Source organism: Macadamia integrifolia, unplaced genomic scaffold (assembly GCF_013358625.1).
Source record: "Macadamia integrifolia cultivar HAES 741 unplaced genomic scaffold, SCU_Mint_v3 scaffold1688, whole genome shotgun sequence".
Lineage (NCBI taxonomy): Eukaryota > Viridiplantae > Streptophyta > Magnoliopsida > Proteales > Proteaceae > Macadamia > Macadamia integrifolia.
In genome coordinates this window covers 172,940-190,406 of record NW_024868311.1, presented here as the reverse complement: position 1 = coordinate 190,406, position 17,467 = coordinate 172,940, and the positions used below count along the sequence as shown (strand labels likewise).

At 36.8% G+C, this 17,467-nt stretch overlaps 3 protein-coding genes across 3 annotated transcripts in view; all 3 read left to right on the top strand.

Moving 5' to 3' along the window:
* Nucleotides 1-3,192, top strand: LOC122064592 (receptor like protein 22-like). The gene has a single exon (XM_042628319.1). It carries the CDS (start codon nucleotides 1-3, stop codon nucleotides 3,190-3,192), a length of 3,192 nt encoding a protein of 1,063 aa, XP_042484253.1.
* Nucleotides 3,193-10,918: 7,726 nt separating this feature from the next.
* LOC122064591 (AAA-ATPase At3g50940-like) lies at nucleotides 10,919-12,697 on the top strand. Its single transcript, XM_042628318.1, has 2 exons — nucleotides 10,919-11,885; nucleotides 12,285-12,697. Exons 1-2 carry the CDS (start codon nucleotides 10,919-10,921, stop codon nucleotides 12,695-12,697), a joined length of 1,380 nt encoding a protein of 459 aa, XP_042484252.1.
* Nucleotides 12,698-16,176: 3,479 nt separating this feature from the next.
* LOC122064590 (protein HYPER-SENSITIVITY-RELATED 4-like) overlaps nucleotides 16,177-17,467 on the top strand; it is a 2,078-nt gene continuing 787 nt past the window's right edge. The window contains exon 1 of the mRNA XM_042628317.1: nucleotides 16,177-16,965. Coding sequence (XP_042484251.1) covers nucleotides 16,234-16,965 — 732 coding nt within the window. The 5' untranslated portion in view covers nucleotides 16,177-16,233. The remainder of the gene's footprint in view (nucleotides 16,966-17,467) is intronic.

Here is a 17,467-nt window from a genome sequence, read left to right as displayed (position 1 = left end):
ATGTCATGGTGGTGTTTCCTCATCGTCTTCTTGTTTTCGTTTCAAACTTGTTTCCTTTCTTCTCCTTCTGCCCAATTATGTCTTCACGATGAGAAGTTTGCTCTGCTACAATTTAAGCAAAAGCACTATGCTGTCAATTCATATTCAGATTACTACCATCCTCTCGAGTCCTGGAATAAGCCCAATACTGATTGCTGCTACTGGGAAGGCATCACTTGCAATGGCACCACTGGTCATGTAGTTGGCCTTGACCTCCCTGATTCATCACTCAATGGTTCTATCCACTCCAATAGCACCCTCTTTCATCTTCGTCACCTTCGAATGCTTAACCTCTCTTGGAATCAATTCGACTACTTTGCTCCATCCGGGTTTGATAAACTCTCCAGGTTAACACATCTCAGCTTTTCTGGTAACTCTTTTTCTGGACAAATTCCATCACAGATAGCACAACTCACAGATTTGGTTTCTCTTGATCTTTCTTCGAACAATTTTGGGGGCCAAATCCCATCTGAAATCTCACAACTGACCAAGTTGGTTTTCCTTGACCTCTCTAACAACAATTATAATAGTATTTCCCAACTTGAAATCCCTAATTTGAGAGCATTTGTTCAAAACCTATCTAGGTTGAGAGAATTGCGTCTTGATGGGGTGGACTTATCAGCTCAAAAAAATAGAGATTGGTGTCGTCACTTGTCATCCGCACTCCCTAATCTTCATGTGCTATCGATGATGAATTGTTCACTTACAGACCCCTTGGATGCATCCATCTCAGGCCTTCGTTTCCTCTCGGAGCTCTACCTTGACTTAAACCAAAATCTCTCTTCCACAATACCAAGTTATTTGGTGAACCTCACTTCTTTGACTGTCCTTAGTCTCTACCGATGTGGATTCCATGGAGATTTTCCGAGCAATGTTTTCCTTCAACCTAACCTGATACAGATTGACTTATCTGTTAATCCTCTCCTCTCAGTTCAGTTGCCTGAATTTCCCCAAGTCAACAACAGTTCTCTTCAATATCTGGATGCTAGCAGCACGAAATTCCAACGGAAGTTTCCAAGTTCAATTGGGAATCTCAAGTTTTTGAAGGAATTACATCTCTGGGGTTGCAACTTGTCTGGACCAATCCCACCTTCTCTTGCAAACCTTACCAGCCTTACAAGTTTAGATCTCATAGTGAATAATCTCAGTGGTCAAATTCCTTCCTTTTTCAGGGGTAGCTTTCCCAATCTTGAGTATTTACGGTTGGGGGACAATTTACTCCAAGGGCCAATCTATTCTTATTTGTTTTCACACTCACTCCCACTATTGAGTTTTCTGGACTTGTCTGGTAATCAATTCAGTGGGCTCATAATAAATGAGGAGCCTAATCACAACATTTCTTCTTTTTCTAGTCCACATGTACTTTCCAAAAGTAAAGCAACACCTCTGTTTGTGGACCTTTCATTTAATGACTTTGGCCACATGGTAGAAGATACAAATCATTCCTACGATGGCCGCCACAACTTTGTCAACACTAGTCGAATTCGGGGATTGGAGATGACATCTTGCAATATTAGTCAAATCCCAGAATTCCTCTGGAACCAAAAGGAATTGAATTGGCTATACCTTTCTTCCAATAGAATTAGCAAATTCCCAGACTTCTTTAGGGACCTCAAGTCATTGCGTCATTTAAGTTTCTCTAGTAATAGAATTGATGGTGCAATACCCAAATGGATATGGCAATTTCAGAATTTGTCATATCTAGACCTTTCTAATAACTCCTTGACAGGTCTGGAATTGCCATTACCACCTAATAGTCACTCCTTCAACATTGAGTATCTTGATCTTGACTCAAACAAAATACAAGACTATCTTTCAACAGCTCCATGCTCTTCACAGACATTCAATCAATCTAACAGTGATCAGTTTGTGTCTCCAATCTTAGGGAATCTCACATCCCTTCTCTCTAAAGCCAGTTTCTACTTTTCCATTTCAGATAACAAATTAACTGGAAAAATCCCTTTGTCAATCTGCAATGTAAGGAATCTAGATATTTTGGATTTATCCAATAACCAGTTGAGTGGCACCATTCCAACATGCCTTGCCAGTAGCACCAATTTGGAGGTACTAAATTTAGAGAGCAACAAATTATATGGACCAATCCCTCCTACTTTCAAAAATGGATGCATTCTACATACACTCAAGCTCAATAACAATGCACTTCAAGGGAAAGTTCCAAGATCATTGGGCAACTGCAAGGAGCTGAAGGTGTTAGATATTGGGTACAACCAGTTGAATGGTACCTTTCCATATTGGTTTGAAAATCTCTCTGAATTGCAGGTTCTTGTCATGAGATCTAACAACTTTGGTGGTTTCATTGGACAAATTTCCCATGTTGATTCTCCCTTCCCAAATCTACATGTCATTGACCTCTCTTTCAATGCTTTTATGGGAAACTTACCATGGCAATATATTCTTCATTGGAGGGCAATGATGATTGTTGAGAACAATTCAGATTTGAATTACCTCTACTTCCAAGCAAAGTCTAATCCCTATGATTACTATCAAGACACAGTTGCTATTACGTTCAAGGGACTATACTTGGAAATGCCAGGAATTTTAACCACCCTCATCACCATAGATCTATCCAACAACAACTTCAAAGGAGAGATTCCAGATGCTTTGGGCAATTTAAAAGCACTTAAGGTCCTCAACTTGTCAGGAAATAGCCTCACAGGTCAAATTCCATTTTCCTTGGGGAATCTAAGCGAACTTGAATCATTAGATCTTTCAAGAAACAAACTTTCAGGAAAAATCCCAAGGCAATTGACAAGTTTGACCTTCCTTTCAATCTTGAATGTATCATATAATAATCTCGTAGGAGGTATACCACAAGGGAGCCAATTTGACACATTTTCAAATGCTTCCTATGAGGGAAATGCAGGTCTATGTGGGTTGCCTTTGTCAAGGAAGTGTGGAATAACTGAGAAAGCATTACCTCCAGCATCAACGTCCCAACAAAATGATGATTCAACAAGTCTACTTGATTGGAAATTTGTCGTAGCTGGGTATTGCTCTGGTTTAATAATTGGATTGGTTGCAGGACAACAATTGTTTTGGAGAAACAACCAATACTTTGGATGTATTTTCAGAATCAAAGGATCTAAGCAGAAGAAAGGATTAAAGAAGAAACACCACAACAGAAGAAAATGAATGAATGTTAAGCATTAGAATAAATGAGATTTTAGTATTGTACCATAATATATAAAGTGTATCCTCTTTTATTTTAAGTTAAGTTTCTTTCTATTTAGTGAGTTTGGGTTCTCCCTGTTGATTGCAATGCCGAAGGTGAGGATCCTCTTTCTCTTTGTATTCTGTATTTGTTTGGGCATAGTTAATTTTGTATCTCCTCTTCTATTTCTTTCTTAATACATTCTTTATGATATTCTATCCAAAAAAAAAAAATGGTTACATGTTTGTATTTTCATGTTCGGTTTTAGGCCATAATAGCTTCCTATCTCCCCAAGCTAGTAGTATCTTCTTCTTTTATTACTAGTCTCATACACGCACGATTAAAGTGCTTGCGGTGCTTAACATAAATTTTTGGAAGTGAAACTAGACCTAATGAGAAACAAAAAGAGGCAATTTTTAATTAGTTATAATCTATGTGGTGGTAATATATGGATTCAAAAATCAAAACATTGATCTGAAGAGAAAAAAAGTAGTAAAAATAGAAAGCTGCCATTCTAACCGTTAGCTTGGCTATTTATTTATATGAAAATTCTTGCAAATATGATCACCCAAATGAAATAGTCAAATCTAATGAATACATGCTAGGCTGATTATTTAACAATCAAGTAAAATTCAATCCAATTTTTCCAACAGCTACCTAACCTATCATTTCCCAGATGATGGAGTTGAGCCCTAGTCAAACATTTAAAGATCTTTTTATGTTTTTTTTCCTCACATAACAATTATCTTGGCAGGAGATTGGTGCAAGCGTCCTCAAACCCTGTTGTGGAATTTCTCTTTCTTTAAATCAAATGATCATGAAAATTATAGCAATCAGAATCTGGGGAAAATGCTTAATAATGTTTGAGGGTGTGATTCTATTTTTTCTTTCTACTAGACTCTTCATCTCTGCCCTGAGGCAATCATTATGAATGAGATATAAGAAATTTGTAAAGCCTCTACATGTCTCAGGGGCTTCCAATAAGATAAAAAGGAACAGATTGATATGTATTGCGAAGAATAAAGTATTCCATTTGTGCTCTTTTCAGGTCAATGAATAATAATACATGTAGGAAAGAAAATACAGGCCAACATGAAAGAAACCAGCACTAAGCTTCTTTCTAGCATTTGGAAGATCATTTTCCTTGCGTCTTCTTTGTTCTATCTCATAAAATATTTTCATCAAGAAACATAAGATATCATAAAGTTGAGTCAATTTTTTGACATTTTCAATGGAAGTGTGGCTTTCAGTCTTTCGTGGAAAAAGGGTTGTGAGAATGTTAGTGGGTAGTTGTTGGGTGTGATGGTGTAATCTGTCAAAAAGGGGTCCGATGTTTTGTCGAATTTCTGGAACATAAGGTGATTCGATGACCCAATGGAAACCATACATTTGAAATTCCACCATTATTTGTAACCATTATGACATAACCCTTGGGACATATATTGGCTAACAAGTCTGATATTTGAAGTCCCACTATTAAGAAGAAAATAAGATTTTTTTTTTTTTTCATTGTGGGTGGGTGAAGATAATTCTGTCATAAAATGCCATGACCGCCTTCCTCTTGTATTTTAATGTCAGAAATATCCTTTGTTGGTATTGTTCTTATAGTCTCATTAAATACTGAAGCCCATAAATGAAGAGATTCTTGCTTCACCATCGGTGAAGGAAAACCTGATCGAAAAAAAAAGAAATCCAATTGAGTGCCATAAAAATAGAAAAGTACATAATGCTTCAAAAATTTTGGATCTTCTATTTTGGCACGTGTCATTCACTAACTTCCATTGGACATTTATTGTTAAATTTTCCTATTTTTCTTTTTTAGTGGAACTTTGAATTTTTTAACTCATTGATTCATATAATATTTTCGAAGTTTTTTATTTTATTTATTTATTTATTTATTTGGTACTTTCTCTGAAAATCTCCATCGTTTCAATAAGTTTAGATAATAATTGATATCAAACAAAACAATTTAATTACATCCAGTTTCTTCCCTCAATTACCTTTCCATTGCTCACAATCAATATGCTATATGAACAGAACAATTTAATCACACCTGAATATATGAATATATTAAAAAAGTTATTGGGTGGCTTTCAAACAAATGATCTATATTGCTAGTCCCGTGGGCTTATATTAACCCTACAACCATATGAATCGTGTCATACCAGAATCATTCAACTTTAACTGAAAGAAGTGGAGAACAATAAATACCTCTGTGTGAGTGACCCCAACGAGCTAAGAGGAGTCAAACTGACCAGAACTACACACTCCCGAGGCAAAGGTCCATTGCCAACCTGGCTACCCCTTGTATAACTTTTATAAGTAATGGGGGTAGAAATGCAAAAAAATGAATTGAATAATTACATGCTCTCACAACGTCACAGTTCGCAAATCACATATCTCGGCCTCGTAAAGATTGATACATCCTGCTGATTCTTTTCTAGGAGAAATCCAACAATTAATTATTAGTTATATATATATTTTTTTTAATAGGATCCAACGGTTATTAGTCATGTAAACTTACAAAATCTCAGAAAATAAGTTTCGGACCCAACATCATTGGAATACTGTAACAACTCATCTGTCATTTAAATCATGCTATAAACGAAGAATTCATAGACAAAATTTTATCAATAATATCCAGAATTTCTTTTAGATTCAAACTTATAGACGATGATAGATAAGATGGAATTAGGGTAACTATTGCAACCATAATTCATTGTCGAAGAAAAATAATTATAACTATTCCTGCCCAAAAAAAAAAGGTTTAAAATAATCCTCAATCTGTGAGTTGAATCAGATCCTAAACTCATTTTCACATATTAACTCTCGTAATTGATAAAATCGAAGCACGCGAAAATGTTAAACGAAGAAACATCAAATAATAAAGAAAGATGATACAATAAGTGGGGGAAAAGCTGAAGAAATTAGGAAGGAATCAAGAAGAGAATATCTTACGAATCAACGACATGTAAAACAAACTAGACATAGCATACAAGGTACAGAGGAGTTCAAGGACAAAATTGCTTGTCCAAAGACAACAAGCCAGTTGATGCCAATTGATAATTTGCTATAAAAATTAATCAAAGACATATCTATTGCGAAATTTCAAATCTTTCCCCAGATAATTCAAGTATAAGAGACATCACCTAAAGGGCAAGACATAATCCTTAAGAGAATAGGAGGAGGACCTTGAAAAAATGAACGAAGGCCACTTCAAAGAGGGAGAGGGGGAAGCAACCAATTCAAATCTGACACAATTTACACCCAATCGAAAACAAGAGAAATTTTTAGAAAAAAAAAAGTTCCGTCGCCTTCAGCCGGCCAATAACATAATTGGTACATAAAATTATGGACAAAGTTTTCCAGAGCCACACAGTAAATTCTCCGAGTGGACCAAGAGGAGACCCTGCGCACACCCCTTAGCCCCCTCGAGCGGCCTGGATACCCCATTGTGAATGAGTTCCTATTCACCATGGGTGCAGGGAAACTATTTGCGATAAAACCCTTTTTCATTTTCTGTCTTATTTTATATTTTCGATTTGAGTTACATCAGAGTGGTTGTACGTAATTTCAAAGATGGTTGCACTGTTTGACCTAAAATCTCAACAATGCATAGTATCAATAGGAACTTGAAAGATGAAATCACTCCTGAAGGAGAGAGGTGGGTCTTAGTCCAATTAATGGGACCTTTAAAAACTGAACTCTAATGAAAGACCTAATGGCTGATAGGGGTTTGGTTCTGACTTCTATCCAACATGAATTGGGGACCCCTTCTATTCAAAATTCAAAGTGATCTTATTCGACTTCTAAACAGAAATTTGGGATCCTTTCTGTTCAAAATTCAAAGGGGTCTTATGCTCATATCACAGTCCTTTTTCATGGGCAATCAAGGCCCAACTGTTATTTAAGTTTGTCCATCTTGACTTGGACTTGGGCTAAGATTTAGAGCATGGCAACTGGCCTGATTTAATCCAATGACCTGGCCTCACTCTTCCCCTGGCGCTTAGTTTCTCATGAACTTAAGTAACAGAATAGAGTTGGGTTTCAGACTTTGGGTCCGAACCAACCCAAAATGTAATGTTGCAGGAATCAAAGTTGTTCCATGGTCTGAATCTCCCAGGTGTAAGTTTGGGAGGTTGGGTTCGTAGGAGCCAGGATCAAAGTGGATGTTGTTCCTAATAATTGTTATCTCTTAACAAGGGCCTTAAAAAAATTACCCACCAAAAAGGAAAAAAAATAAGGTCAAATTCTAATCAATGTCTGAATTTTTCAAAAATTTCCACAAAATGGATAAAACTCCCTAAATTTCTTATGGTTTGGTCCTATTTGTTAGGCAAATGTAGCTTTCTGGGGATTGACCTAATAAGTTCACTTCGGTTGGCATGCCAATTTTAACCATAAGGCAGAATGAAGTGATTATACTGATAGGTCTATGGTTGGATAAGTCAATGTCAAATTTCATAAACTAATTCAACCAATTATCCTCACATGTGTTAGTACTCATATCACTCAACCTAGTCCCCGCTGTTGCCTCTCATTAGAGTGAGTACTTTACCAAATAATAGGTCATGAAAATTAATAAATTAATATGAATCTCGAAAGTCAATGGTTGATCACCATCCCCTAGTTCTGGAGGCTCCATGGCCTAGGAAGGGCTTACTATCAACACATTTTCTCGTCTTTGTGAGAAAGATGAATTTCTCATTATCGTTTTTCTGATCTAGCGACCCATATCCTTCTTCTTAGCTTCTAAAGTAGTAGAATCATGGAACATCAAAAGTAGGAAGTTTCTTGTTGTGTTCTAAACCTCACTCTTGTATAAGTAAACTTGGTTCATTCAATTCCTAGGCAGTGAAGAAAACTAGCCGGGAAATGAAGGCAGTGAAGCTAGAGAAGAAGGCTATAGTGCGTAAGCGCACCACTACTAGGTTTGGGATTTTCTTGCTCATTGTTTTTACTTGTGATCTACAATCACCGTAACGTTGGTTACGAGCCTCAAGCTAACATGTTGTGGTGCCCTACCATGCGTCTTCACTTGCTCCCCCACTTGTTGGGTCTTGAACCGTTGTTTTTTTTAACGCCCCATCAAGAAAATGCCTATCTCTATATAAATTAGATTTATAAACCCCAAGGGAATAGCTTAGCTGTTAAGGACCAGCACCTCACAACTTAGAGGTCATGAGTATATATACGACCACTAGCTGGATAGAACAAGCAAGTCAGTCATTTCATCCATAAGAGAGTCAAGCGTTCTCTAGAACCAAATTGAAAAGCTATAGCATGTGCTAGCACCAACGGTGCTAGTGTATTAGGTGTTCTCTGCCCAAGTGCTTGTTAGATTCATGCCCTAGCCGAAGCATGTGATAGTTATGAGGTAGTCTCTGCCTAATTGCTTGCTAGATTCATGCCCTAGCCGAAGCATGTGCTAGTATATGAGGTATTCTCTGCCCAAGTGCTTGCTTGATTCACGACCTAACTGATCGTAGACCAAATAACCACTAATAATAGACCATTCTTTTCCAGTGGTCTAGCTGACCGTATAATACTGTTGTGCTTTAGTATGCTTTGACACGGAGCATGCTTGTAGGTTGCATGCGCCTTATTCAAATAGGAGCTTTAATGGAGATGCAAGCAGGCCGTGCATACTTGGGCTGGACTTAAGTAGGCCATGTGCAGCCCACGGTTACATATGTCTGGCTAAAGAAAACCCCCCCCTAACCTAGCCCATGATAACAAATTTCAGGTGGGAAAGAAAGATATTTGGGTATTGCGAAAAGTATTTTTATCGGAGAGTTGTATATGCTAATGCTCACATGTGTTTATCTCTCTCTTTTCCCATCATAATAATAATAACAATAATACCCCAAGGGGGTTGTTTAGGTGGCAAACACTAACACCTCAAAAGTAAGAGGTCATGACTCATGAGTTCAAGTCTCTTTGGACCAAACTGAAAAATAATAATAATTATTATAATTAAAGTAATTGGATAATTATAAATCCATACTCTTAGTAGATCGAACATTGAAGGTGTGTTTATTGGTCCCACCATTTTTTTAATGGAAGTTTATCACCATCATTCATTCTTTTAAGTACTTTAAATTAGGGTCATCATCACTTTATAGGTTTTGATGAAGGAATACCTCCTTTGCTATTGGTAATGGGAAACTAGGTGATGTAGAAACGTATCCTAACTACGATGTAAAAAGCAATGGAAAAACAAGAACAAGCAATACACATTGATTTAAGAGGTTCAGCATGATTGCCTACGTCCTTGGTGAGATGAGATCATGCTTCATTATCAATGGAGAATAGGGTTACAAAGCTCGTCCTCACGCCTCTCAGAATTGCTTACGGAGAAAGTAAACTATGCTACAAATATATAGTGAAAAACCCTACTATCAGAAAGTACAAAATTGCCCTTAATAAATGAGTACCAAATAAAAATTCGAAAGGGGGCCTGCACCAGTACTCTTTATATTAAACTACGACGGAATACAAGATATTGTACAACAATAGATGGATCATATACTAGTGACCTTGGCTGCCTTAATGGTCAAAATCTTATGTTGTACCTTGGGAACCAGAGATCAATTAAGTATTGGTATCTCAAAAAAACAAAAAGTGGATCATATTTAATTTTTTGGAGAAAAGAATCCTATCAATCTAGTGTTCTTAACGTCCAGACACAACTGGATGTGAAAAGACCCCGCTACCCTTGTATGCATTGTGTTTTTTCACGCCAAGTTGTTTTTGAGCACAAGAAGTGAGAATGCTACACTATCAAGTTTCCTTGCCCTTATTATTTTTTACAAGAGGGTCATATTTAAGGTACGATTGTTGCGACATGTTGGTCAAGCGGTTGAAACAGTCTCTTGACATTCTCATGGTAAGGCTACGTAGTTCTCATCCCCCGCCCTCCGACTTTGCACATACGGAGCCTCATGCACCAGGTACACCATTTTTTTTTTTTTTGTCATATTTAATTTTAACACTAGCATTTTTGCTCCAATACCATTGGTCACTTAGGCAGCGTTTGATAACATTTCTGATGTTTCTGTGTCTAGAAACAGTAGAATTGGCTTGTTTCCGGAAACAAAAACATATTTTTTGGTGTTTGATAAACCTGTTTCTCGAAACATTTTTTGTCGACAGAATGTCACTAAAAACCCCAATAGTATCATCGGATGCCTAAAAGGGAGAGAGGGTTCAGTTGCCTCTTTTTAAGTTTAAATAGTTGAGAGATTTATCGGGGCACAACAACCTTTTTTCCTCTCAAATTCGTTTCTAGAAACGACGAACCAAGTCCGACTTGTTTCATCAAAGTGGTTTCTAGAATTGTAAATAGGCATAAATTTTGATTTATGTTTCTAGAAACGAGTAAAACGGAACAACTTTATCAAACGCTTTTTAAGCTGTTTCTCCATTTATGGGAACAAGAAAACGCAGAAACGATAGAAATGGAATGTTGTCAAATGGTGCTAAGATAGATCTATTTACATATGGGTTTTCTTGTCTTTCTCTATATTATAGACGCATTTAAAAATGAAGATCTATTTTTTTTTAGCAGGAAACAGTCATATATAGATTGAGTATTGAGCAAGTTCCATTGTTGTTTTCTCTCTATAAAGGCAGAAGGTGCCGCACAAGAGATTTTCACTCTTCTCTCTCCAACGCACAAACGTTTCTCTGATCCCCACAAGAAAGATGACTATTTCTTGCACTAACATGCCCTCTGCCAAAAACATATTATCCATGGCAGCCTCTCTGGGAGCTTCGGCAATGCTCATCCGGACTATATTGCATGATTTCATTCCTCATGAGGTGCAAGATTATATCTTCTCTAGACTTCGGAGATTCATCAACCATTTCTCCTCCCAACTCACTATTATCATCGAGGAATTTGATGAGCTCACAAACAATAAAGTCTACGAGGCTGCAGAGATCTACTTGGGCAACATGAGCTCTCCCAACACCCAAACACTAAGAATTATCAAATCCGAAGAGGAGAAGAGCCTCAAGGTCGCAATGGGAAGAAATGAAGAGATAGTTGATACCTTTGATGGTATTCAATTCAAATGGAGTTTGGTTTGCACCCAAATCGAATCCAAGGTTTTCCACGACCCACGAAACATAAATTCCTCCTTTCGAACAGAAATCCGGTCATTCGAGCTCAGTTTTCATAAGAAATACAAAGAGAAGGTGTTACAATCTTATTTGCCCTACATATTGGAGCAATCCAATTCCGTGAAAGAAGAGAATAAGACAGTGAAGCTCTTCACTGTGAACGAACTTGACAACTCGCAAGATGCATGGATTTCCATATACCTGGATCACCCTGCAACTTTTGATACATTGGCGATGGATGTGGAGCTCAAGAGGATGGTAATAGAAGATCTGGAGAGATTTGTTCAGAGGAAAGAGTTCTATAGGAGAGTTGGAAAGGCTTGGAAACGTGGTTACCTCTTGTATAGCCCTCATGGAACAGGTAAATCGAGCTTTATTGCTGCCATGGCCAATTACCTCAACTTGCAGCTCAGTTACCTCTGGTGCAACTCTGAACTGAGGAGATTGTTGACAGCAATGGCAAACCGATCCTTACTAGTTGTGGAAGATATTGACTGCACAGTGAAGTTTCATGACCGACAAGGTGAGGGTAGAGCTTCACAACAAGGCAACCAGCTCTGTCGACTCTCTTGTTTACATTTTTATTTTATTTTATTTTTTTCTCTTTCTTGCCTTTCAAGCATATTTCAATGGACTTTTTTAATTAATTAAAAGAAAATTTATTTTGTGATATATTATGATTTCAGATTTAGTCGATCCCGTATAAGACTGAGTTAAGATGAGTTGAGTATTATAATCTCAGATTTAACTGAAAGTCAACACATAATTCTTTAATTATTTTGGCATATCCAATTGTAGCATTACTCTAAACATGGATATAATCTTACAAATCCCTCCCAAATCATCCTTAATTTATTATTAAATTCAGTTTCCACATATATATATAAATATATATATATAAATGTTTGAAGACTGATATTTTTATTGTTTTGCCTGTCTCTTCCATAGACACAGTTAACCCTATCAAAGCTTCTAAATTTTATAGATGGCCTATGGTCAAGTTGTGGGGATGAGCGGATCATTGTGTTTACAACCAACCACAAGAACCGATTAGACTATGCATTGCTTCGCCCTGGTTGCATGGACATGCACATTAACATGTCCTTTTGCACTCCTTGTGGGTTCAAGCTCCTTGCTTCTAATTATCTCCAGATTAATGATCACCCACTCTTCACAGAGATTGAAGAGCTAATACAGAAAGTTGAGGTCACTCCTGCAATGGTAGCTGAGGAGCTCATGAAGAGAGGGAATCTAGAAGTTACACATAAGGGCCTCCTTGAATTCTTGCAGTCTAAGAACAAGGAAAGTGAGGAAGCAAAGATCATTAATGAAACCAAAAAAGGAGAACCAGACCAGTAAAAAAAGGGAATTGAAGAGTACTCCAAATTAACTGAAATAAAAATAGGTGAATTATTATTATTATTATTATTATTATTATTATTTTTTAAGAAATTAACCAGCACGACGGAAAATGTAACATTAAGGAAGAGAAATGGTTTAATAGCTTCTTCTAGCTATTCCTGTATTTTCATTTAATATATTGATAAGGGCAAGAACCATGACACATTCATTCTTTTACTTATTTCTTTTTTTCTCTCTTCAAAATAAAATAAATAAATAAATCAATTGCCTCTGAACATTAACGTGGACCTCCCATTTGATGCTTCTACTCTAAACCTAACTATTATGCGTGGGATTATTACAAGTAATAGTTCCACTAGGCTGGGTCCTGATTCTCTCAAATTTTTAATCGTGTAAATCTTGTTCAATTCTCTATGTTCACTCTTGGAGGAGGTGTTTCTTATTTTAATTTTCATTTTGTTGGCAGGGCTGCATGTTTATTGCCTTAATCAGATATAAATTACAATTGTGATGCCTTCGTTTGATAGAGATGACTCCACACAAGATGGGTCAGCTATTTGGTCATCAAACTAGAAAACTTTTCTCCATAAGAATATATCAAAACAAGGGAAAAGAGTTTTGACTTGTCAGTTAGGAAGGTAGTTAAGGACGAGGTTAAGCACTAGAAGTCATGTACTACCGGAGAAGAGAGAAGAGGAGGACAAGTACGAGGCTTAGTCAACTAGAACTTGGTTGCTCTGCTTGATGCTTCAATCGGAAACAAATCAATGGTGACATGTGCAGCTTACGTTGCACGCCTCCTCACAAAAATGTGGGCCCCACACTCTCCCTCCTCTATCAAAACACCTTGTTATATGGCTCTAAATCCTTCCCTTTTATTGGCCTGAAATTGCACACAAGCAATGTGGTGAATTATATATTTTCCCTATAAAACAAATTATATATTTTCGTAAGAAAAGAGATTGCTGCCAGGAAGCGTGGTCCTTGCACTAGCACGGTGACCAATGTGATCTCAAACAAGGGGCTTTTTGTAATTTTCACTCCTCTAAAGTATGATGAGATCCGCCAGTCTACTTTCACCAATATAAAAATTAAGGAAACCGAAAAAATTAGTGAAATGATAGATCCTCACATGTCAATTAAGGCACCGTTTGATAACGTTTTTGTTGTTTATGTATCTAGAGATAGTAGAAACGGCTTTTCACGTTTTTGAAAATAAAAACGGATTTTTTTGTGTTTGATAAACCTGTTTCTTGAAACATTTTTTGCATACATAATACCACTAAAAAGCCTAATATTATCATCAGATGCCCAAAAGTTAGAGAGGGTTTGGTTGCATCTTTTTAGGTTTAATTAGTTGAGAGAATTATTGGGCACAACAACATTTTTTTTCTCTTAAATTCGTTTTTAGAAACGACGAAATAAGTCAAATTTATTTCGTCAAAGTCGTTTCTAGAATTGTAAATAGGCATAAATTTTGATTTATGTTTTTAGAAACGGGTGAAATGACCGAAACGAAAAAAACAAAACATTGTCAAATGAAACCTAAGTTTCAGCCCACTTTGAGTTGACTAATAAAATGACATAAGATAGCATCCAAACATCTAGGTCTATCAAGGAGCAGTGTACGTTGTATATATATATATATATATATATAGAGAGAGAGAGAGAGAGAGAGAGAGAGAGAGAGAGAGAGAGAGAGAGAGAGAGAGAGAGAGAGTTAAATTTGGTTATGCAATATGATTGTCAATCCAAACCCTGAATTTTATAATCAACCATGGTGATTGCCACATCGTCATTTATGCCATATGTCAAAACTAGATGGAAAGTCAAGGGAGGCTTAACTCATCAAGGATGTATGTAATTATTATTATTATTGTAGTGGGGTATTGCAATAGCATTATCTAGAGGCGAAAACCCTTTCATTTTTTCTTTCTAACTAACACATGGTCATTTGATTGGAGCCCCAAATTGATAGGCATTTTGTCCATGTATCATCTTGTTAAAAATTTCTTATCAAAATGATATACACATAAAATTCTGGAGAATTGAAAAACATGATAATTTGGTAGGAGTTTAAATTGGTAGGCATGTTGTCCATGATATCACCTCGCTAAAAATTTTATACCAAAATGAACACAGCTTAACAGAATTATTGAAAGACCAAGGGATGACAGTACTAAATATTCAATCATATGGTTAAAATAAAATCAAATTTAACAAGTGGCATACTAATAAGGATTTTCCTATATTTAAGTACCAAAAATAAATCAAATCATCAACTTGCAATGCAGAAAAGTAGAGAGTGGAAAGTAACATGCAATTAAATGGGTGTAAAAACATATTTGTCTTCTATTTTAGAGCATTATTCCAGTTTTGAATTTAAAATCTATGCCTATACTTATGGGAAGAAATTCTGCTTTCATCACACTTGTGCATTCTTCCACCCTCCTCCAAGAAAAACCCTGACAAATCCATGCCTAAGTGGGTAAATCCTTCTCATAATAAAATTCACGCTGGAGTGAAAGTATACAATCCTTGAATTCCAATGTTCAAGAGATGCATGCTCTAAAGAAAACCACTCCATGGGTTCAGAGTCTATATGACGTAAATCGCACTTTTAACATAGTTAGGATGAATCTAAATTCATAATCTTTATTAGAGAAATTTCTTTTTGTTGGTCGCCATCAAATTTGACCTTCTTTCTATTAACCCCCTCCCCCAAGAAAAGTGAAAGCTGGCCACCATCGTACTTTTTTTTAATTAATTACTTGAAACTTGGAATCTAGGTATGTCTAGATCCATGTATATAGCTAGATAGCTTTGAAACATCTGATCTGTATATAGAGTATATGTAATTCGGAAGAAAGTTTCTCTTTTTCTTTTTTTTTGGGTGGGGGATGTGGGGTGATTGTGGGGGCGAAGGTTTCTCACTACGTCAGTGTGAGTAGGCATATGCATGCCACCCTAATAGTGATGTGGAGAATTATGATATTAGCTACATGAGACCACATGTTAAAAGTAAGAAAATATTAATAAATAACCAATGTGAGAGAAAAATAATATTTCCCCCCCCCCTCCCCCTTTCATTGTGACACTTGGAACTGATGCGGCAAGTGAATCCCTGCATTAGACACTTATCTCTATTCATATGGAGTTACTTGAAGAAATTTTGAAGTCAAGACTCTTCCAACAAGACAAAAACGCCAAAGAAAAAAAATCCCATTATGTATAACAGTAAAGTCATATTGGGTAATTGATCAGAAGAGTTCCGATCAGATCTTTATATGAGAATCATTCTCATACAGTGTTTGATTCACATATGAATTCTACTAACTATAAAAACCTGTTATGAGAAGAGAGAGAACAATATATGAATCAGGTATCAAGGATAACCATTCTCATACAAGACCTGATCCAACGTAGCTTTCGATTCATATATTTTTTTCTCCATAGAGGCAGAAGGTGCAGCACATGAGATTTTCATCCTCTCTCTCCAAGATACAAACATTTCTCTGATCTCCAAAAGAAAGATGACTATGTCTTCTACTAATATGCCCTCTGTCCAAACCATATTATCCACGGCTGCTTCTGTGGCAGCTTCGGTGATGCTTGTCCGGACTATATTGCAGGACTTCTTACCTGAACAGGTCCAAGATTATGTTTCCTCTGGCCTTCGGAGACTCATCAACTCTTTCTCCTCGGAACTGACTATTGTCATCGACGAATTTGATAAGCTGACAAACAATCAAGTCTATGAAGCTGCAGAGATCTACTTGGGCAACAGGATCTCTCCCAACACCCAGACACTAAGAATTAGCAAATCCGAAAAGGAGAAAAGCCTCAAGGTAGCCATGGTAAAATATGAAGAGATGGTCGATACCTTCGATGGTATTCAATTCAAATGGAGTTTGGTCTGCACCAAAATTGAATCCAATAAGGTTTCGAGCTCAGTTTTCATAAGAAATACAGAGAAGGTGTTGCAATCTTACTTGACTCACATATTGGAGCAATCTAAGTCCACAAAAGGAGAGAATAAGACACTGAAGCTCTTCACGGTGAACGAAAGTGGTCTATATGACAACTTTGCAGATGCATGGGTTTCCATAAACTTGGATCACGCTGCAACTTTTGATACATTGGCGATGGATGTGGAGCTCAAGCGGATGGTAATGGAAGATCTGGAGAGATTTGTTCAGAGAAAAGAATTCCATAGGAGAGTTGGGAAGGCTTGGAAACGTGGGTACCTCTTGTATGGCCCTCCTGCAATTTAGTGATATTGACATCTCTCCTCCTCCTTTTTGGCGCTTATTTCTATTCATGAAAACAAGTTGTCCAATTAAGATTATTATTATTTTTTAATAATAACCAAGGTGTCTGGACCCACAATCTTTACTAAAATCGCAGATACACAGATGGAGAATCGAACATAGAACCGTCCACCTATCCACACAATCCTCAATTCGCCCTAACCATCCGAACACGGATGAGTCCTGCACCCTTCTTTACGAACCCTTTTACATGCCCCATACTTTATGTCATGTAGGTGGGTACAAGATGAATTGTTTGATCATCTAGGTGAATAAGTAATGTACTTTCGGATGGGTACTCACCTGAATAGGCAACATGGGAAATTCAATTTGGAAGCCCATCTCAGCTTCTTCTTTTTTTTTTTTTTTTTTTCCAATGGTGGATGTTACTCAAACACAACCATTTTATAAAACAAGTTTCATAGAATTATATATGATTAATGGTGGGATTATAACT

Excerpts from the sequence above, each read along its gene's own strand:
- LOC122064592 (XM_042628319.1), top strand. The coding sequence starts at position 1 with ATGTCATGGTGGTGTTTCCTCATCGTCTTCTTGTTTTCGTTTCAAACT.
- LOC122064591 (XM_042628318.1), top strand. The coding sequence starts at position 10,919 with ATGACTATTTCTTGCACTAACATGCCCTCTGCCAAAAACATATTATCC. Across the intron at positions 11,886-12,284 it reads GGGTAGAGCTTCACAACAAG|AGACACAGTTAACCCTATCA; the intron begins GCAACCAGCTCT and ends TGTCTCTTCCAT.